The 21,942-nt window shown below is 42.9% G+C and overlaps 2 protein-coding genes across 5 annotated transcripts in view; one reads left to right on the top strand and one right to left on the bottom strand.

Annotated features, from left to right (window-relative positions):
* The window catches only part of cfap74 (cilia and flagella associated protein 74), a 46,111-nt gene extending 45,532 nt beyond the window's left edge, over positions 1-579 (bottom strand). For all 3 annotated transcript variants that reach the window (XM_024384505.2, XM_024384506.2, XM_042303893.1), the window contains exons 1-2: positions 429-579; positions 108-215 (exon numbers count right to left, since the gene is read on the bottom strand). In XM_024384505.2, the coding sequence (XP_024240273.1) occupies positions 108-210 (103 nt within the window). In that variant the 5' untranslated portion in view covers positions 211-215; positions 429-579. The remainder of the gene's footprint in view (positions 1-107; positions 216-428) is intronic.
* LOC112221999 (gamma-aminobutyric acid receptor subunit delta) lies at positions 118-21,257 on the top strand. Of its 2 annotated transcripts, none has more exons than XM_024384508.2 (9): positions 118-200; positions 13,422-13,537; positions 14,954-15,021; positions 15,545-15,765; positions 16,089-16,171; positions 17,925-18,062; positions 18,533-18,688; positions 19,588-19,799; positions 20,096-21,257. In XM_024384508.2, the coding sequence occupies exons 2-9, from the start codon at positions 13,426-13,428 to the stop codon at positions 20,420-20,422; spliced, it is 1,317 nt and encodes a 438-aa protein (XP_024240276.1). In that variant the 5' UTR covers positions 118-200; positions 13,422-13,425; the 3' UTR covers positions 20,423-21,257. The 2 variants fall into 2 exon arrangements, with proteins under 2 accessions (XP_024240276.1, XP_024240275.1); XM_024384507.1 differs by lacking the exon at positions 118-200 and adding an exon at positions 4,124-4,498.
* Positions 21,258-21,942: the final 685 nt, after the last annotated feature.

Below are 21,942 nucleotides of genomic sequence, written 5' to 3'. Positions count from 1 at the left end.
GCGACTCTCCTTAAATGGAAGTGTCCTACTCCGCTAGCCAGCACCACGCCTAACAGGTGTGCGTTTCTTTCGCCTCCAAAACAAATGTTAGACCTAGAGTTAGCTACCTCCTGTTTCCTCATCTTTCCAAGTGTCGACTGGAGGATATTCAGAATGAAAGGATGAGATGGAGACTTCCTCTGAAGGACTATCCCTGGCAGGTACGTCCATAAGACCTAAATTGAACAACATTGGTCAACAGAAATAATTTGAAATGACAAATAGCTCACAGACCTATGAAACATGTGCAGGTAGATAGGCGTTTGCAACAGCCAACCCCGCTAGCTAGCATTGTACAAACTAACTTGCTATCGAGCTAACCTGAGTTGAACAAGTAGTGTGCATGTGGCTACTTTAAAATGTTATCTTATCTTGATTGACTGTGTTACCTGGAGATCTTTCTGCAACTTCGAAGTCGCTAAATGTGTAACTTGCAGGCTAGCTACTGTCTTCTCTTGTTTGAACCGTCAAGCCACTGAACAGCCAGCTGCTAAACATGTGTGTTAGTAGTGTTTCCATGGACACCAGAGAGGGGCGGAAGCTATACGGTGAGATGTGTGTGTGGGTTCTTCTCCCCATTTCCTTTTTTTAAGCCCATATGATGCAATATGAATTTGCTTTCATCAGAGGAAAGGTACAGTAGCTAGTGTGTTAGACTGTCCATATCCTCTATCTGGTATTCTCTCCCTCTCCCTCTTCTCCCCTCATCTTCCCTCAGGAGAGTGGGAGAGCAACACTACAGTAGATCGGTGGGTGAGTGACAGAGACAACTAGAAGAAAGACTTCTGAGTCATTAAACATTGCCATTTTTCTGTAAATCAGCAGATCCATTAGTTATAAATACAGGTAACTGCCAAAATAAAGGAAACACTTGGGTAAATGAAGAATACAAAGTTGGGTAAGTGTACCTATTAAGCCGACCAATCTAAATTTAGATATTCCCAATGTATATACAACCCTAATTTTCATAAGAAAAGTGGAGATCAAATTAAAGATTGATATCTCATGTGAAGTTTTATGACTTTACTTACACCATTTTTTTAAATGTGAGAGAAAAAATATTTGATAAAATATGTGAGAAGTCTGGGCTGGGTTTAACTGGGTACCAAATGTTCCCTTTAAGCCCATGGGTGTTCCAAATAAGCCCACCTCTTAAATAATCAACTTTAATTCATTTCCATATGTAAAAACTTAAACTGACATTTCTTATGTAAACTTAAATTATAATAATCTCCCCTTATTAAAATAAATGTATCATTACTATTCATCATGTAAGTAGCATTCGTAACAGGGGGTGTCCAATCATATACACAGATCAATTTGGGCCCAGGCTTTTGTTCTTGCCAACCAATACACACCTGGTTCAACTAATCAACTAACAATAAACTTCAATCAAGACTTGATTAGTTGAATCAGGTGTGTTACTGCTTGGTTAGAACACAAACCTGCACCCGGATCAGCCTTCAGTGGATAAGATGCCATACATATACAACTTATAATTAATTATCTGAAAGCTGGTTCACATTTGCTGTACTCCTATTCTTGTTAATTAGTTAAACATGTCTTCCTAAAGCCTGTCTGAAGACTGTTTCAAATCTCCCTCTCTACTCTATTACAAAGGTACATGTGGTGAAAAAAAATGGAAACACCTGGATGAATGCGGGACAACAATATGACAATTGCCTGGCCCTAACTGCACGAGAATTGTCCAATAGTCATCTTCTTGTCCCTCATTTGTTTAATACTTGTAGGTCTTTTATTCCTTCAACCCTGATCTTATTCTCCTCTCTCTGCATCCATGACTACCTGTCCACTCCAAACGTCTTGGAGAGAGTACAAAGGCTTTTAATTGTTCCTAGTTGTTTTTAATCTTGGTAAAGGCACCATGGATAGATGCATAATATGCATAGCTGTAGTTTTTGAATATTTTAATCTACTTACATCTGATGAAAAAAAACATTTTATGCTCAGATTTATTGAATATTATGGATATCAACAAACAATCCCCATGTGTTTCAATGCAAATTGGGCTTAATTGGAATTGCAACAGAAATTATTTATGGTAAAAAAGGCAGAATAGCAAAGTTTATTTGGAAACCAATGGTCTGGGGTATAAATGTACACAATATATTACAATATTATACAAAGTTAGTATTGATAATATTGAACAATATTTATTCCATTTGCTACTGTACCCTAGCTAATTGACTTTTCAACGAGCAGCGAGATATTGAGATGAGCGAGTATCTACACATGTGCATGGGTTTGCTTCACACTGTTCACAGCATGGTAGCCAGAGTACCAAAACAGCAGAGAAGTTGAGCCTCGCACTTCAATGATCTTAGTTGTTGTGGAAATTAACCCACTATGCTGTTTATTTTCTGCATCTACCTCATAAGGCTGAGTCTACCTTTCAATAAATATCCTAATTCCAGGTTACCTGCCCTCTACGGAGAGGTGCATTACTAGGATTTTGAATTTTCTTTGTGTATCTTTGTTTTAAAAAATGAATAATGAAATTCATGTTATTGAAACATATGATGTTTATGTTACCATTGTAATAATACAACTGTATAATTTAAGTAGGCTGTACTTGGGACTTGTATTGAAATAAGTAGGCGAACATACATGTATAATAGCTAGGATGCTTATGATCATATTATGTGAGTGTATTGTCAACAATTTCATGAGTGTCTTGACATTGACATCCAAATGCCTGCCTACAAAAATGTACTACACCCCGCAGTTAAGAGTTAACTTGAGTGAGAGTATAGCCTGAGTCATAAAATCAACTTATATCATTTTGACCTACATGCAATCCACCTCAATCATGACTTCTTTGGGCAGCTCTGAGCGGTTTATGCAAGATCATTATTTGAATTTCATCTTTAGGTTTAATGGACTGTGAATCATTGGTGTGAGACTCTTCGCCCATTTTGTTTTTAAATGCATTGATTTTCTAAATTTAACTGACTAACCGTGTTAGTTAGAAGATTGCCTTCTGTGTCATAGGACCTTGACAAAAACAAAAAGGGAGGCTGAGGCGTTAAATTCTGATGTAAATGTTCACTCACTGAAGAATTTATTATGTTACTTTTGAAAGATTATAATGAACATCTTACATGTATTTTTTCTGGACTGATAAAAATCAACACCAGCTCAGCAGAATTTTTGTTCAGGGTTTGAAGTGCAAGCTGGAAGAAAAAGAAAGATAACATCTTGGGGTTTATGTAAATTTGGTAGCCTATGCAAGAAGCCATTTTTAGTCCGTATAGGCATACAAACAATTTCTAAAATGCAAAAACTCCTGATTTTGATCCTACTCTATCTCACTATGCACAAAGGCCCAAAAGAAACAGATTTGCTGACACATGAGGGAACAGGCAAGGCATGTGACCTTAGAGGGGCAAAGCAGATAACCACCCTTTACAAGAGTAGATTATGCCACCAGGAGAGGAGCGAGAGAGAATATCCATCCAATCTACTGTATTGTGTAGCATACTGTAGGCCTACAGTTTAATACTAAGTGTTGCAACAATCCATGTTGAAAATCCTCAGGGAAGCAAATAGTGTTTTTATTTCTGAATCACTTCCTGCTTCCCTTGGGTGGAGCAAATGAAACCAGGGCAGGTGCATTGTTATGAAAATACTTTCGTCACAAAATGGGGGAAATGTGATATCTGAAAATGTAATTGTTTATTTACCACAAATTATTTACTACATAAAAATGTTAGCATAAAAATACATAACATTTTTTAGCCTACATCATAAAGGTCTATTTTGAATAGACTGGAGTGAACTTGTATGTATACCTGGTTCTTACCACTTATTAAAAACAGATTTCTAAAGGCATTTTCTAGGCCAAAATATGGGTACAGTGACTATTGTTGGATGCGTAATATTAATGAATCTATTGTTAGTTTTGATTGAACAAAACGAATAAGCTTGCGCAGAGGACAATAATACTGAAAGTTTATAAAATCGATTATATCTGTTGTATTTTTTCTTGCCTCGAGTTTACAGTGGAGACGCGTTTTCATGCGTGGACGATTTAATCTGACGTTGCTCAGCGAGCAGGCAACGCAGTGAGAGACAGTTTAGTGTGATCCTCTCTCTCGAGCAAGTGCTGCAAAAGGGGAGCGCAAGAGTACGCTCCAGTTAACTAGACTGCTGTTGTCGTCTGAGCAAAGAGTTGACTCCGTGCGTTCTGTACGCTGGGCTGGGACAGGGACAAGAAGAGGCGCGCGTGTGTGAGCAGATCATGAGTCATCACAACAGTTTACTTAATCATGATCTTTCTCCAAATTATGGGACGGTAGGAACACAGTTTGTGCGATCCCCTTCGGTTATTTGATCGTTTCTTGTTGTGGGAACTTTGGCCAGCTGTTGAAATGGACATGATAACTTTCATATTGGCGAGCCTTGCCCTCCTGAATATCAGGGACAACATTTTCACCAGGTAAGATAACCCTATTATAGGCTACGGCTCTTTTGACTAGGGTTACGGCGGAGACTTTCCCAGAAGCTTCACTAAGGATTTAATAGAATTTTGTTATTTTGGAATAGCCTATATTATTAAATTTGGGACAATTTTTTGATTAAATAATAGCCTACTTTGCCCTTATTTTGTAGGTCAGCTGTTGCTATGTTCTGTTTTATCCTAACATATATAGCCTACTGACCGTTTAGATGACTCTCAAAGCTTTTAGTCAATTTCTGTAAGTGTTTTCAGATTTTGAATTATATTTACAACACAATAAGCACATTGAGGCTATAACATATGTTTCTGATGTAGCCTAGATAATGTTTTGATGGAAACTAATTCCTAACCTACTGTCACGCCCTGGTCAAAGTATTTTGTGTTCATCTTTATGTATTTGGTCAGGCCAGGGTGTGGCATGGGGTTTTTGTAATTGTGGTGTGTTTGTCTTGGGGTTTTGGTGGTGGTATTGGGATTGTAGCTTAGTGGGTTGTCTAGCAAAGTCTATGGCTGTCTGGAGTGGTTCTCAATCAGAGGCAGATGCTTATCGTTGTCTCTGATTGGGAACCATATTTAGGCAGCCATATTCTTTGAGTTTGTCGTGGGTGATTGTCCTTAGTGTCTTACTTGTACTCTCTGTTAGTTTGCACTAGATAGGCTGTTTTCGGTTTTCATTTACGTTTATTGTTTTGTAGTGTTTAGTGTTTAGTCGTATTTACGTTTTGTTTAATAAATATGGATCGCAATCGACACGCTGCAGTTTGGTCCGACTCTCCTTCATCACCACTAGAAAACCGTTACAGAATCACCCACCACCAACGGACCAAGCGGCGTGTCAACAGGCAGGAGCAGCCGAAAGAGGAGAGGCAACAAAGGCAGCAACAGCGGCGCAATGAGGATTGGACATGGGACGATATATTGGATGGCAAGGGTTGCTACACATGGGAGGAGATCCTGGCGGGAAGGGATCGCCTTCCATGGGAACAGGTGGAGGCACTTAGGAGAGCAGAGGCAGCCGGAGAGAGGAGCCGGCGATACGAGGGAACACGGTTGGCAAGAAAGCCCGGGAGTCAGCCCCAAAAATTCTTGGGGCTTACAGGGAGTATAGCTATGCCAGGTAGGAGACCTGCGCAAACTCCCTGTGCTTACCGGGGGCTGGAGAGACCGGGCAGGCACCGTGTTATGCTGTGGAGCGCACGGTGTCTCCAGTGCGGGTGCACAGCCCGGTTCGGTATATTCCAGCTCCGCGTATCGGCCGGGCTAGATTGAGCGTCGAGCCAAATGCCATGAAGCCGGCTCTACGCATCTGGTCCCCAGTGCGTCTCCTTGGGCCGGCTTACATGGCACCAGCCTTGCGCTCGGTGTCTCCGGTTCGCCTGCATAGCCCAGTGCAGGCTATTCCACCTCGCCGCACTGGCAGGGCAACCGGGAGCATTCAACCAGGTAAGGTTGGGCAGGCTCGGTGCTCAAGAGCTCCAGTGCGCCTGCACGGTCCGGTCTATCCAGTACCACCTCCACACCCCAGCCCTCCGGTAGCAGCTCCCCGCACCAGGCTTCCTGTGCGTGTCCTCGGTCCAGTACCACCAGTACCAGCACCACGCATCAGGCCTACAGTGCGCCTCGCCTCTCCAGCGCTGTCGGAGCCTTTCTCCTCTCCTGCGCTGCCGAAGTCTCCCGCCTATCTAGCGCTGTCGGAGCTTTCCTCATCTCCAGCGCTGCCGGAGTCTCCCGCCTGTTCAGCGCAGCCAGAGCTGCCAGTCTGCATGAAGCAGCCAGAGCTGTCAGTCTACATGAAGCAGCCCGCGCTGCCAGTCTGCATGAAGCAGCCAGTCTACATGGAGCAGCCAGAGCTGTCAGTCTGCATAGAGCAGCCAGAGCTGTCAGTCCGCATGGAGCAGCCAGAGCTGTCAGTCCGCATGGAGCAGCCAGAGCTGTCAGTCCGCATGGAGCAGCCAGAGCTGTCAGTCCGCATGGAGCAGCCAGAGCTGTCAGTCCGCATGGAGCAGCCAGAGCTGTCAGTCTACATGAAGCAGCCCGAGCTGCCAGTCTGCATGAAGCAGTCAGTCTACATGGAGCAGCCAGAGCTGTCAGTCCGCATGGAGCAGCCAGAGCTGTCAGTCTACATGAAGCAGCCCGAGCTGCCAGTCTGCATGAAGCAGCCAGTCTACATGGAGCAGCCAGAGCTGTCAGTCTGCATGAAGCAGCCAGAGATGTCAGTCTGCATAGAGCAGCCAGTCTGCATGGAGCAGCCAGTCTGCATGGAGCTGCCAGTCTGCATGGAGCTGCCAGTCTGCACGGAGCTGTCAGTCTGCACGGAGCTGTCAGTCTGCACGGAGCTGTCAGTCTGCACGGAGCTGTCAGTCTGTAAGGAGCTGCCAGTCTGCAAGGAGCTGCCAGTCAGCACGGAGCCGCCAGAGCGGTCAGTCTGTAAGAAGCCGCCAGAGCTGTCAGCCTATATGGGGCAGCTAGTGCCGCCAGTCTGTCCAGCGTCGCCAGTCTGCCCAGCGTCGCCAGTCTGCCCAGCGTCGCCAGTCTGCCCAGCGTCGCCAGTCTGCCCAGCGTCGCCAGTCTGCCCAGCGTCGCCAGTCTGCCCAGCACCGCCAGTCTGCCCAGCGCCGCCAGTCTGCCCAGCGCCGCCAGTCTGCCCAGCGCCGCCAGTCTGCCCAGCGCCGCCAGTCTGCCCAGCGCCGCCAGTCTGCCCAGCGCCACCAGTCTGCCCAGCGTCGCCAGTCTGCCCAGCGCCGCCAGTCTGCCCAGCGCCGCCAGATCTGCCAGTCTGCCCAGCGCCGCCAGATCTGCCAGTCAGCCAGACTCTTCCAGATCTGCCAGTCAACCAGACTCTTCCAGATCTGCCAGTCAGCCAGACTCTTCCAGATCTGCCAGTCAGCCAGACTCTTCCAGATCTGCCAGTCAGCCAGACCCTTCCAGATCTGCCAGTCAACCAGACTCTTCCAGATCTGCCAGTCAACCAGACTCTTCCAGATCTGCCAGTCAACCAGACTCTTCCAGATCTGCCAGTCAGCCAGGATCTGCCAGTCAGCCAGGATCTGCCAGTCAGCCAGGATCTGCTGAGACCACCAGCCAGCCAGGAGCTGGTAGATCTATTTACCGGCCTGAGCTTCCTCTCACTCCTGAGCTTCCTCTCACTCCTGAGCTTCCTCTCACTCCTGAGCTTCCTCTCACTCCTGAGCTTCCTCTCACTCCTGAGCTTCCACTCCTCTCACTCCTGAGCCTCTCACTCCTGAGCTTCCTCTCACTCCTGAGCTTTCTCTCTCTCACTCCCGAGCTTCCCCTCAGTCCCGAGCTGCCTCGGTCCCGAGCTGTCCTTCAGTCCCGATCTGCTCCTCAGTCCAGTGGGGTTCTGGGTGAGGACTACTAGGCCATGGTCGGCGGCGAGGGTGGACTATCCAGGGACGAAGGGAGAGGGGACTAAGACATTAAAGGAGTGGGGTCCACGTCCCGCGCCGGAGCCGCCACCATGGACAGACGCCCACCCGGACCCTCCCTATTGTTTTGAGGTGCGTTCGGGAGTCCGCACCTTAGGGGGTTCTGTCACGCCCTGGTCAAAGTATTTTGTGTTCATCTTTATGTATTTGGTCAGGCCAGGGTGTGGCATGGGGTTTTTGTAATTGTGGTGTGTTTGTCTTGGGGTTTTGGTGGTGGTATTGGGATTGTAGCTTAGTGGGTTGTCTAGCAAAGTCTATGGCTGTCTGGAGTGGTTCTCAATCAGAGGCAGATGCTTATCGTTGTCTCTGATTGGGAACCATATTTAGGCAGCCATATTCTTTGAGTTTGTCGTGGGTGATTGTCCTTAGTGTCTTACTTGTACTCTCTGTTAGTTTGCACTAGATAGGCTGTTTTCGGTTTTCATTTACGTTTATTGTTTTGTAGTGTTTAGTGTTTAGTCGTATTTACGTTTTGTTTAATAAATATGGATCGCAATCGACACGCTGCAGTTTGGTCCGACTCTCCTTCATCACCACTAGAAAACCGTTACACCTACCTTTTTGATTTGTCCAATTTGCGTGAAATGAGCTGATTACAAATGAAATATAAAACCTGATGACTTCTCTGCAATAGCAGAGGAATAGCCTACTCAATCCCCACGTACTGTATGTAGCATTTGAGCAGTTACAGCTTAAGTGCTGTGGGGCCCATCATCAACATAGACACCCATGCTGATCATACATTCATAGTAAAGATAACGAGATAGAGGCAATCCGAAGTGGATATGTGGTAAATAATGTTACATTCTATCATGTGTGACATATTTGTGTACAATGTCACACCATAACTTAAAATGAGTTGTTACTAGTAATGAGATGATTATAACAACAGCATGTTGTTACGTAGTCATTTTATAATTGGTTTTTCATAGCATTGTAATGAAATTGAGTGGTCTTTGTTATAACACAAGTGGAATGAGGAACAGTTTCTATATACACTCTTATACTTACAAAAAGCAGTCTACCCCATAATAACTATGCAGTGACAATGCAAATACTTTGTGATTACTGCCTCCACAAGGTTATTGTAATGCCTCTTGACATCAGAATGACACACATCCATCCTGGTCGTGTCATTGCAACAGTCTCTAAACTGTAAACTGTTGAGGTATGTTCAGTTACACAAGTGTTGCAAACTGTCCCAGTTCAAAAGGTTGTACAAGGTTGTGAATCCTGGTAGCGTCCTGCCACTCCTGACAACACATACCAGCAGAGGGTGTAATTGTTATTAGAATGTGATCTTTCGCAGGTTTTTCTGAGATGTGTGTGTCAAATTGACAAATCTTTTCCCTCTAATTGGTCTTTAGACAAAAAAATGTTTACCTTTATTTTAACGGCGAAATAAAGGTAAACATTTTTTTGTCTAAAGACCAATTAGAGGGAAAAGATTGGAATAGGCTACCTGTGTTAACACAGCCTATTGAGGGCAAATGTTTAAATGGCAGACAGTTTTCACTGCAATGTGATCTCACTTTTTTTTGTCACATTTTTGTCATTTTAAAATATTTAACCTTTTACGGCTGCGGTCCCTGTACAGGGACCAAAATCAGCGAAAATTTCAAGGAGCGCCAACTGTAGTACTCGATAAAACTCAAACTTTCATTAAAACACACATGCAATGTACTCAATTAAAGCTACACTCGTTGTGAATCTAGCCAACATGTCAGATTTGTAAAATGCTTTTCGGCGAAAGCATGAGAAGCTATTATCTGATAGCATGCACCCCCCAGAAATACCTGAACGAGACCTAAACAAAAGATTTAGCGGTAGCCGGCGCTACACAAAACGCAGAAATAAAATATAAAACAACATTTAGGATTAATGTTTCATATAGTGTGTCCTGTAGTGCAGTTTATTTTACTCACACAAGTCCTAGGCCTAGTAAAATTTAAGCCTTTTATTTATATTTTTTTAACCTTTATTTAAATAGGCAAGTCAGTTAAGAACAACTTCTTATTTACAGTGACGGCCTAGGAACAGTTGGTTAACTGTCTTGTTCAGGGGCAGACCGACAGACCTTGTCAGCTCGGGGAGTCGATCAAGCAACCTTTCAGTTACTGGCCCAATGCTCTAACCACTAGGCTACCTGCCGCCCCATTATTAAATATCTGCATTTAAAGGAAAACTGGTGGTTGTTGCAGTACTACTGGAAGTAGTCCAGAAATGCAAAGTTGAAAGAGGTTCAAGGAAAAAGATCACAAATATTCAAATGTGAGAATGAATTAATTCTTGTTGGTTTACTGGGGTAGCAGTGGCATAGTTAGTGACCTTTCGCCTTGTCTTGGCAGTCTCTTATGCCCTACTGGAAGACATGGTGGCACCATAGGCTACAAACCCTTAGTATGTCCTTAATGGATGCTCCATATGTGCAAATCAGGCAGATGCTAACGCTGAGGGGTCCAGATATGCTCTAGCCAAATGGCTGCGGGATTAGCAGTGGAACAAAGCACAGTTACACTACATTGTGTTTGTGGTGGAAAGGCCACAGTACGTAGAGAGAGCTTTCAGCTTAGAGAAGCTATAGAATGAATTTGGCTAATCAAGGTTGGAAATGACAGAGCTTGAATGTGCCATATCTATGCAATGCCACCATTTCATGTCTGTACAGTTTCTCTACTGATTGGCATTCAAAAGGCTGCAGATTTAATTAGCCAGCTTTACATGCTGTCAACATTCAGGATTTACAACATAAACAAAAAATGCAAGGATGACTAGTGCAAATCTCCCTCTCTGTTCTCAGGTACAAATTGATGTCATTGTATGAAGCAAATTAAGCTTGTTACTGCTGGGGCTACATTACAAGGCTTTTATATTTCTATCCAAGGCAAGAAAGTCTGTTTCTTTTGTGTTTAGTCTTCTTCACCTCAGCTCTCAGTGGCTGTATCTGAAATGGCATCCTATTCTCTTTCTTGTGCACTAACAATGTCAAAAAGTAGTGCACTATATTATAGGGAATAGGCTGCCATTTCGGACATACCCAGTTTGTTATAGCTGGTAAACAGATGGTTAGCGAAGCAGGGCCTCGGGAGATCCTGCTAATGAACTGAAATTAAAGACTAAGAGGAACAACATCGACGGGAAATTGACTTTGAACTGTTTGAACAGAGAGTGGAGGGGTGAGAGAGCGGGCCTTGCACGTTTACAGAAACCCCCTCGAGACTAATCAAATGCTCAGTTCCATTAGCATTTCATGACATCACATTTCCTTTGCTGAGGGCATAATGTAGCCTGTGGTGTGGTGCTATACACTGCACTGAAGTTACTACAGGTAGACCTACAAGAGGAAGTCAGTATGTAGCCATTAGCCGAGACAGCACCACTTTAAACAGGTCCCATCACTTTATCAGTTAGGTTATTAAGTTAGAACACCTAGTTGTCAAAGAGGAAGGCCACAAATGGAGGCACCTATGGGATATTCCAATATCAATAGCATACCAGTTAGAATGAAGAAATGTATTGGGCATGCACTCTAAATAAGTGGTATGCTACTGTGGATATTGGAACTTAGTCAGGCTGTTTTTATTTTTGCTCATTTGCCTATATCTTTACAGGACCAACAAAACCAAAATCCGGAGTATTGTAACAAACTTTGTTAAACTCTTTGGATTTTGTTTAGGTGGCATATGTTCTGCACAGTCACATTTCTATTTGACCTCACAGGTTCAGCACATTGGGAGTTTCTGAAGATATGATTTCAATCACTTTCTAACTGCACCCCTTTTTGATTTGAACGAAACCTTCCATATATGTTTGCCCATGGTAGAAGTGGTCAGAAAGTGACTTTTTGGACCTGAATGCCAAAACATTCAGGAGATAGAAATGCTCAAAGTTGACCCATTTTTGCATACCCCACTCTACCATGAGACATCCATGTGTTCATCACTGAAAAAGATAAACGGTTGAGTTTGATATAATGTGAAAGCTTACAAACAGGGTTGTCAAAAAAATTGTCTTTTTTTTTAGGTTTTAATGTCAATTATTCAAGAGTATGCTGTGTCTCAACTGTGTCACAACCGATGACGGGCACAACACAAACACCTCAGATGATGTAAAATAGCTACAGCATTTGTGAAAAATTGCACAAAAGAATTTGCTAAAAAAATATGCGAAATTAGTGACCTTTGAGCACCTCTATCTGAACGTTTTGGCATTCAGGTCCAAAAAGTTACTTTCTGACCACTTCCATCATTGGCAAATATGTATGGAAGGTTTCGTTCAAATCAAAAGGGGTGCTGTCAGAAATGGATTGAAATCATATGGAACGACCCAACAGCTACCTCTGAATATAGAAGCTGCTAATTAGGCTAGTGATAGACTACAGCTGTCAATCACGTGGAGACAGTTCATTTGATGTATTCATTCAGTCAATGTTCTCATCTATTTATGTCATAGGATGTGATTAAAACCCCAGAATACAAGCGCAAAAAAACATTCCATGGTTTTAAAAGACAAAATGTAAAAAATGTCTAGTACATTTTAGGAGTATGTTTTAGCTACTATGTAACGACTATGAACAAAGGGGTAACATGTCAAAAGGGCTTTATTCGTTTGAATATTGTCCGGGAAACACCTCTGCATGTCCTGAGTGCTGTCTGTCCTCTTACGATACTCTCTCTTGTCCCTTTTGAAACCAGTGGTCTGTTCAGGAGGGTGCAATGTTACTAAACTTTATTCAACTAGACATGCATTTAGAACATATCACTATGATTGTCAGTCAGGTAGAATAAGGAATTTCTATCTGCAGCGGTTTGAACATTTTACATCACTAATTACAACACATAGTAAGTTAGATCAGAGTCAGAGTAAGACAATTGGCCCTTTGTCTCATCCAAGAGTCCACAGAGTGAGCCTCTCATAGTAGCTAACACTGCCTTCTGGTGGTCAGTTTCTGTGTGCACTGTGTCCAGTCAGAAGCAGCACATATAAGATTGGGGTTAGGAGTGCTGATCTATTATCAGTTTAGCCTTTATATTATAATTAATAATATTTCATAGACAAGACGAGATTACATAGATAGGGAATGATCCCAGATCTGCACTACTACTCTGAGACGCTTAATGAGTATGTGTCTTGAAGCTGAGAACACAAGTCAAGGGTTTATGAACTGCAACTTAGCCCAGAAATGTGTGGAATATGAAGCTGTGAGATAGTTTTGTCCATTATTCCAAAATCCCTAATGGATAATAGGCACTTTGTAATAATGTATTATTGTATTAAGTTTGCTCTTTTCTTTCATATCCTCCAAGGATAATTGCATGCCCACCGATCTTGATCGCAAATCTATGTTCAACATGAAAATGCTAATACTGTCTTTGCCTCTCTAGCTTTCTTCCTTCAGGGCTTCTCTAGTGCTGTGGACGCAGAGTGCTCAAGTGTGCTGTGTTTGTTCCCTATAGGGCCATGCTGAGTGACATTGGGGACTATATAGGTTCAGACATACAAATTTCCTGGTTGCCTAATCTGGATGAGTTAATGAAGGGCTATGCGCGAAATTTTCGCCCTGGGATAGGAGGTGAGTATGAGATCTACTGCTCGTGGCATTGGGTTGCATTTCACCCCCTCACATTTACAGTCATTCTTAGCATAGCAAGAACCAGGTATATAGGACCTAAGCATTTTGAAAATCACACTCAAATGATTTTGACTCCTCTCAAAATCAATCGTATTAAATTCCCCTGCCCCCATTTTGTCATTTTTAGATCCTATTTTAAATAAATATTTACCCCTATGTAAATAAAAGGTTTGGATCTATTAAAAGCATTTGTGTTTGAATGTGACGCAAAAGACTACAAACAAAAGCAATTAAGCGTTGGAATGAGTTTGCAGAAGGGATTATTTAAATGATGCTTTGGAAATGGAAGACGTGCGTAGTGTTGCGAGAGAAAAGAAAGGAGCGTTGCTGGAGAATGCCTGCCAAATGTGAAACATCCAATGTCCACAGCATTAGATTTCTCAACCTCACAGCTTAACTCAGCTAAGCAGAGGTGAAAAAGCTTTGTCGATATAAGAACCACCACAATGTCAGGCCTAGTGAACCAGCAACAAGGCCACTACACACCTGTAGCTCAACATTATGCTCAACAATGATCAATAGTCCCACTCCATCCTTACTTCCTCTCATAAATAAGCTGAGATAACATCTCCCTCATATATTATTTAAGCGCTTAGACAGCTACCATAAAGCCCTACTGATGGGCTATCTAAGGCCATTGAAGAATCATGCACATCAGTTGGTGTGGTCTTACTCTGTCTATTCAATTCACATCCCTTCACCATTTTAAATTAGAAGGAAAGTGGTGCTATCATAGGTGTCTAGAATCTAAACAAAGAAGTGTAACACTGAGCCTCTCCCAAAGGGTTACTAGTCAAAATGAGCTAGGTTTTAGTGACAGGCTAAGGGATTATGGATTGCAATTAGTTTTAAAATCCTCCAAAATGAGTTTCATTGACTTTGACTGTCCTCCCACTTGTCAATGCTGATGACTGCTATCTCTATGGTGGGTAGGATAATGGCTATAGAATACAATTTGACGTAAATGGTTATGGGATAAGTGCTGAATGGTGGAGAATGGTAATGTATGATTCCTTAATGTTTGGAATAAATAGCCTTTCAGTTCTGCTTCGGTGATCCTGATCTCCCTCCCTTTAGATTTCCTTCAAGTGTCCACGATCTCAGCAGCACAAATCATGCTTATCATCGAGCAAACTACAAAAGAATGCTAGCTATGTATGCGCTTCTAAATACAACACCACTGCACAAGCCCATGAGACCCCCAATGTCATGTGTATGAATGTACATAGTGCTATGTCACTTCCAGTAGAGAAATGTTAAGTGGGGTGGCCATTGAGCCTTATCTAGGGGTGTCTTTGGGGTGGAGGGAGGGAGGGAGCGAGCGATTGTTTTCTTTTCTCACTTCTTTTCCCACAGGCCCACCCGTGAATGTTGCCATGGCTATTGAAGTAGCCAGTATTGACCACATCTCTGAAGCCAACATGGTAATGTATAAATTCACCTGCAGGCCTTTATACAAAATGGTTGCCATATTTCACTGCTACTGTTCTGTTGCAGTAAAACTAAATGTGAAACTACCACTTATGTGTCATCCACATCAGCCAATAGGGATTCAGACAGAGCATGAATCTTATGAAAGGTATCCTTCCTTCCTCCCTTGAGGTATTCAACAGATTCAACCAGGTTGGATTGGTGAAAAGCAATAGTCTTGTAACCTATATTTCTCTTAACTAATAGCGTTCAGATCAGTGATTACCCTAGGGAAAGTATTCAAGGAGACATTTGAAAAGTATTGAAACAGGCCTTTATCCATCTCCTATTCTCCTAGCTACAGTACTGCCCTAAGTCTCAACGTGATCCACCACTCAGTCTCGTACCAGAGTTGGCAATGCCCTTGGCTCAGCTTTGTCCCTGTGTGTGTCTGTCTGTCTGTCTGTCTGTGTGTGCATGTGTCTGCGCGTATGTATATGCCTACTCTTGTTGTTACCGTGTGTGACTGCTTGGCAGGAGTACACCATGACCATTTTCCTGCGTCAGAGCTGGCGGGACGACCGCCTGTCCTACAACCACACCAACAAGACCCTGGGGCTAGATAGCCGCTTCGTGGATAAACTCTGGCTGCCCGACACCTTCATTGTCAACGCCAAGTCCGCCTGGTTCCATGACGTCACCGTGGAGAACAAGCTGATTCGCCTGCAGCCTGATGGGGTCATCCTTTACAGCAGCCGGTGAGGAGTGGGAGAGTGGGGAGGGGAGATGAGGGGAATGGGGAGCAGAGAGGTGGATATAATGTGTGAGGAGTAGGAGCATAGATCGAGTAGGAAAGAAGGAGGAAAGGGGTAGGAGAGATGGACGGCATGGGAGGAGGGAGAGAAGAAAAGGGTGTGGGCTGGAGAGGCCCTTTAACGATTGATTTGCCGTGGCCTGAAGTTAAGGCTATATAATGCCTAATGATAATGTCAAAGTGAGAATGACTAGGGCCTACCATTACGGGTCAAGTTACTATTGTGGTTGAAGTGGGTGTTTACTAAATGACTTGTTCTCCTCTCAGGATCACCTCGACTGTGGCGTGTGACATGGACCTGACCAAATACCCCATGGATGAGCAGGAGTGTATGCTGGACCTAGAAAGCTGTGGGTTGACTTATATCACTTACATAGACTTGTATCTCTTTATATGATCTCAATACCGGTAGTCTGTCATGTTCCCTACCACTCTTAATTGACCATTACGATCACATATTTGTGATCATTGTTGAATGGTCCCTGCAGCGTACCATCGCAAATATGTGATTGGAACAGTAGCAACAGAACGTATGATGCAACAAATGCGTCTAAACAGCATTGTTGTCTGAAAAGCATCTAAACAATGTGTTGTACTGATGGGTAATAAAGGTCTACACAACTTTATTCCTCCTGTAAAAGATAAATGCAAAGTTCCTCATCCAAACATCAGACGGAACACATCCATAGCCAAACTCTTTCCATAACCGCTAGACTTGTTTACGATGTACCACATCTCTGGTGAGCACAAGGGATAAATGTAATATTGTTTAGAAAAGAGATGCGTGTCAGCTAAGCTAACAGCAGCTAAATTCTATATAATGGCAGCCATGTATGTTTATGTTAACTCCTTAATCCTAGAATGCCATTCACTATAGAACGCAAATGAACAAAGTCAAAGATGGCTGAGCCCATTGCCTGAAAAATATGAACTTAGTTTGGCCACTTTTAAGCATATTACACATATTTGATGTACTTGTTACAGTGTATAGAATAACCGGAGCACATTATTTGACAAGTTGTTTACCATTTTTGACAGATCACAAAGCAAATCAAATGTTATCACCCCAAATACAAGCCTACTGTCTAGCTTGATTTTGCCTCGTATTTTTATGAGTTCCCTGTTGTCTTAAAAGTTGTTAGAAAATAAAACTTGTTAGGAAATTATTTGAAATTGACAAGTTGAAACAGCCTATAGGTAATTGGCAGGCAGCATGCCTTGCTTTGAGGGCAGCATGGGTTAACTGTCCTGTGAGTGCATTCTGACATCACAGCATAAAAAAACTCAGGCTGGGGTGACCTTTAGAGATATTTGGAACTCACAAGTGAAAAGGTTAATGGATGGCTCTCAATAGTCTACAGCAGGGGTGTCAAACATACAAATCATCCCGCTAGGGGGTCTAATCGAGGCCGTGGGTGGTTGGAGTTTTTAACTTTTTTAGAATTTTTTGTTGGAATAGTTTTATTTTGGGCGGGGGGTGGGAGACTCAAATCGAAACGGTGTAGATATGATAATGGACCTACATTCGTACAGTTTCTTGACTGTCCATCTCGCTAATAATCACCAAAATAAAGCTAGACAGTCAGGGAGAATTGTAAATTCACAAAACGATGGATAGAGGATCACCAAGGAAATATAACCAATTTTCAGTACGGCCCTCCAGAAGGTCGATTGCGGCCCCCGGGTCAAAGTGAGTTCCCCTGCTTTACAACATGACTATTGATTTCCCAATTCGAAGTAAAGGTGGTTTTATTTTCTTCCTGGTACAGTAGTTCATTGATCAATTCATCTCATTGATTGGACAGATAAATCCCACACCTGAAACAGTCTCTTATTAAACTTAAGGGATCAACCTGCAGGCTCTGGCCGGCTCTACTGAGAATACAGAAGAGGACAGGAAAACACTTTAGACTACTCCCAGTGTCTGTAGAGCTGCATGTAGGCCATAATATAAAGGGAAATTGTGTACCACGAGTACCAGAAGCAAGGCTAGGGTCAATGCCTTACACATACATTTAATATTCCAATGATGCTTAATTGTTGTTGGGACGAATATTGGTTGACTGTTTGTTTGATGACTGCTTGTTTGTTTGACTGTTCCAGATGGCTACTCCTCAGAGGACATTGTGTACCACTGGTCTGAGAGTCAGATACACATCCATGGACTGGACAAACTGGAGCTCTCCCAGTTCACCATCATCGACTACAAATTTGTCACGGAGACGCTGAACTTCAAATCCGGTGAGCTTCCCCCACGTATCCTCATTTCGCTATCACCATGGTTACTCTACTTAACAGCCAGTGGGATGTTCATGAAATTTCTCTTCATTTCTATACAGAGCACTTCTTTCACCTCTTTCACTGTACACAACTCTCCATTTTGAGTCATGCTTTTGAACGTTGTCTTACCATGCCTCTTGTGTAAGAGAGACCCTAGGTCTTTTAACTAATATGTTTTGAACTCAGACACCTCTGTGGGCATGTTCTATGCACAGACAGAATGGCTCATGTTATTCAGAGAGGATGTGCCCCCTCTGAGTCTGGTTCCTCTAAAGATGTATTCCTTCTTGGGACATTTTCCTTGTAATTTGCTCTTTGGGGTCTTGGTCGGGTTACTGTAGGACTTTGTGACAATTGTTAATATAAAAAGCGCTTTATAAATCATTTTGACTGATTGAAAAGCTAATGCTGGTCTACTTTTTCACGCCAAGCCGGACGTTTCCCGCGGCTCAGCCTTCGCTTCCAGCTGAGACGTAACCGAGGCGTCTACATCATTCAGTCCTACATGCCCTCCATCCTATTGGTTGCCATGTCCTGGGTGTCCTTCTGGATCAGCCAAACAGCAGTCCCGGCTCGGGTATCCCTGGGTTAGTATCATGTTAAGAGTATTCTGTTAGTGATATTGGGGGCGTAGTCTGCAATCTAGTCGGCCTGGAATGCGGCTATTAGCTTGCTGTGAGTATGTTAGTAGGGAAATGACAGGGAAAACACAGATTCAATGAGACAGCAAGAATTCAAAGTGAACTGAATGTGTCTACTTGTACATTGACCTAGAATTTGAAGAAAATAAAGTGCATTATCATTGAGAAGTATATTCATAGTTATGTGATATGCATGATGACAAATTATATTTGATTAATGAAAAAGGTGAAACCCTCATCACAGTTCAAGTTGTAGATTCTTATCTTAGGTTGTTTGTGTTGTGTAAACCAAAAACAATCCTTAATAAATATAAAATAGAGGAAGAAAATGTTTTCCATCTTAAAGGTGCAATCAGCAGTTGCTACATCAGTTTTTGGACTTATAAATTAATAATATGTACCAATTGATTATTGAATAATATAACTTATACATGCCTCATGAGCTTAGTTCAACTGTCGTACCCCATCAGAACCCGAAATAAAAGTTTGTTTCATGCCAATGTTTGTGAACAATGTAAATGTAAACAAACACTCTATGGCCTCAAAACATGGTTAAAACTATACTTTTGATATCATAGATGGTCAGTCCTTGCATCCATAGCACTGTCTATGTCATTTTTCCAGGCCTGTCCCTCAGCTTTTTACTGAAATAGGGAGGGGATTACGATGATTATTTCTACTGCTGATTGCTGCTTTAAACAAGATATAATTTTTTTCACATTCACTTTTAATTTATTTCACTTTCACTTTTTTATTTAACTTTATTTCACATCAACGATTGTGTGTGGACCTTCCTCTTTTCTATTCAAAACAAATATCTAATTTCCATATATATTTTGGTAAAGGGATCACCACTGTGCTCACCATGACGACTCTGATGGTGAGCGCCCGCTCATCTCTCCCTCGAGCCTCAGCCATCAAAGCGCTGGATGTCTACTTCTGGATCTGCTATGTGTTTGTGTTCGCCGCGCTCATAGAGTATGCCTTCGCTCACTACAACGCCGACTACAGGCTCAAAGAGAAGGCCAAGAGCAAGGCCAACAAGATGAGCTCCGAGGTAAGAAGGGAGGACAACACTTGCCCAACTGTGGTGTTCCCCAAGGTTTAGTGGTAGGCCCGTTCCTCATTTGACCCATTTATACCACAACATTCATTCAATGTTCACATATTGTTCAAGGGAAATTGGGTTAACACAATAGGTGCAAACAATGTGAGTAGGAACCTACAAGCACTTGCATTTTGAACATGCACAATTTCCTTTGGGTTCCTTTGGTGTGAGGTAAAGATACTTCACAAAGGAATTGACTGTTGTAGCCTTTCTCTATTGACATATCTCTCTCTCTGCTTCTCCAGTCAGTCGTAAAGAATGGGAAACAGGCCATGGTGCTCTTCTCCCTGTCCGTGGCTGGAATGAACCAGGGCCTGATGGTGTCCAGCCGCCGTCCGCAGCGCTCCGGCGCCGAGACCGCCGAGGAGGAGGACGTGGAGCCCAGGAGGGTGCGGGGGACCACAGCGTCAGAGGAGAGAGAAGAGGATAAGAAGTGCTGTAGTTGTTGTTCCAAGTGCTGTTGCGCTTGCAAGCCCCTCCAAGCTGACACCATAGATGTCTACGCCAGGGCTGTGTTCCCCGCCACCTTCGCCATCGTCAATGTGATCTACTGGGTGGCGTACACCATGTGAGTTGGGAGGACTAAGGATGGACAGGCTGGCACCACCAAGGACGGGAGTACTGTACATAGAGGAAAATCATGCCGCTTTGAATCCTGGGACTTATATAAGGGCACCGATGTAAACAAGGCTTCCTTAAGAAGAACTGGATTTACGTATAATATGGTGAAGTAGGGACCTGGTAAATAGCAGATAAAGTACAGTGAATGGACAAACAAAATCAGATCAGGTATATGAATATGTTCTGAAGTACAAGTTATGTACAAGGGAGCCTTGAGGGGTAGTCGATGTCTTATCCTCAGTAAGGCTCACTGTATGATAGTCCAGCTGCTGACTTTTATCTCCAAAAACCTTCACTAGCCACCCAAACTCTACTGCTGCAATCCCCTTAGATACTGATTGCTGCCCACTAAGCCATAGCAATGGACTGACGTTCAGCTATGTCCTTTTACTGTACATGTATGAACTCTGCTCACACCAGCAATATACACAGCACACTAATGTGTCATTGCTGAAAACTAATGTGCACAACAATTGTTGTTCGCTTAACTCACAAACACATCTCATGTGATGGACTAACTGTTGAAAACAAAAACATGTCCAGACTTCATGATGATAAGATGCGGTGTAGTCTATTTGGCTGCAGGGCTTATTCTCCCCACCGCCCCTCTTCCCCTCCACCATCCCACTGCCTTCCCCCACTCCTCTTTTTTCTCCTATAATTCCTCCACCCGTTTTTCCTCTCCAGTTTGATTTGGGCTTCAGAGCATCTTATCTCCTCCTGCCAGGTCTTCCTGTTTCCTGTTTCCTGATTATTATTATTATTATTAAAGGACTTCCTCCACTACCTGTGTATCTCCACACTGGAAATGTTCACTTTGGAGTTTTAATGCTTCGGCTTAAAGTTTTGGAACAGTTGTTTCTCATGATTGTCTCTAGAATATCTGCCTTTTTCTCAAGAATCCAAATGTCCAAATAGCCTCATTGCAGGCGTTATGGATTCACTAAGAGCATCAAGAAGCTTCCACGTCTATTTTTTTTAGCTACAATACATTTCATATTCAGTGATCCCCTTTATGAAATCAACTCAAGTTTGAGGAATAGACTAATTTGCGGCATGGTGAATAATTTAATCCGATATCCAGATTATGCACTTTGAAATATGTGCAGTATTTATAATTCAGATGATCTCAGGCAGCATGTCCCTTTGTGTATGTAACAGTAGAACTGGAACCTCATGGGGGTATAACATACTGGTTATAAAATAATGAACACTGTGGTCCCCTAGAAGTCATTGCAGAATCAGGTGTGCATGATGTACATGTATATACATGATGAAGTAAATACTAAGTTGCATCTCTAACCAGGAATAAGATAGTGGTTTATTTGCAGTACGGTTATTACTGCTTATTACCTGTTATTACTGCTTACTAGTACTTCTACTGGTTGTTGTCTGTATGGTTAGGAAGTACCATATAAACTATTGTAACCTCCTAGCTATATTCCCTTAGTGATCAAATCAAATTACATTT

This window comes from Oncorhynchus tshawytscha, linkage group LG22, assembly GCF_018296145.1.
Source record: "Oncorhynchus tshawytscha isolate Ot180627B linkage group LG22, Otsh_v2.0, whole genome shotgun sequence".
NCBI classification, from domain to species: domain Eukaryota; kingdom Metazoa; phylum Chordata; class Actinopteri; order Salmoniformes; family Salmonidae; genus Oncorhynchus; species Oncorhynchus tshawytscha.
Note: the sequence above shows the minus strand (reverse complement) of the source record. Positions and strands in the feature narration are given on the sequence as shown.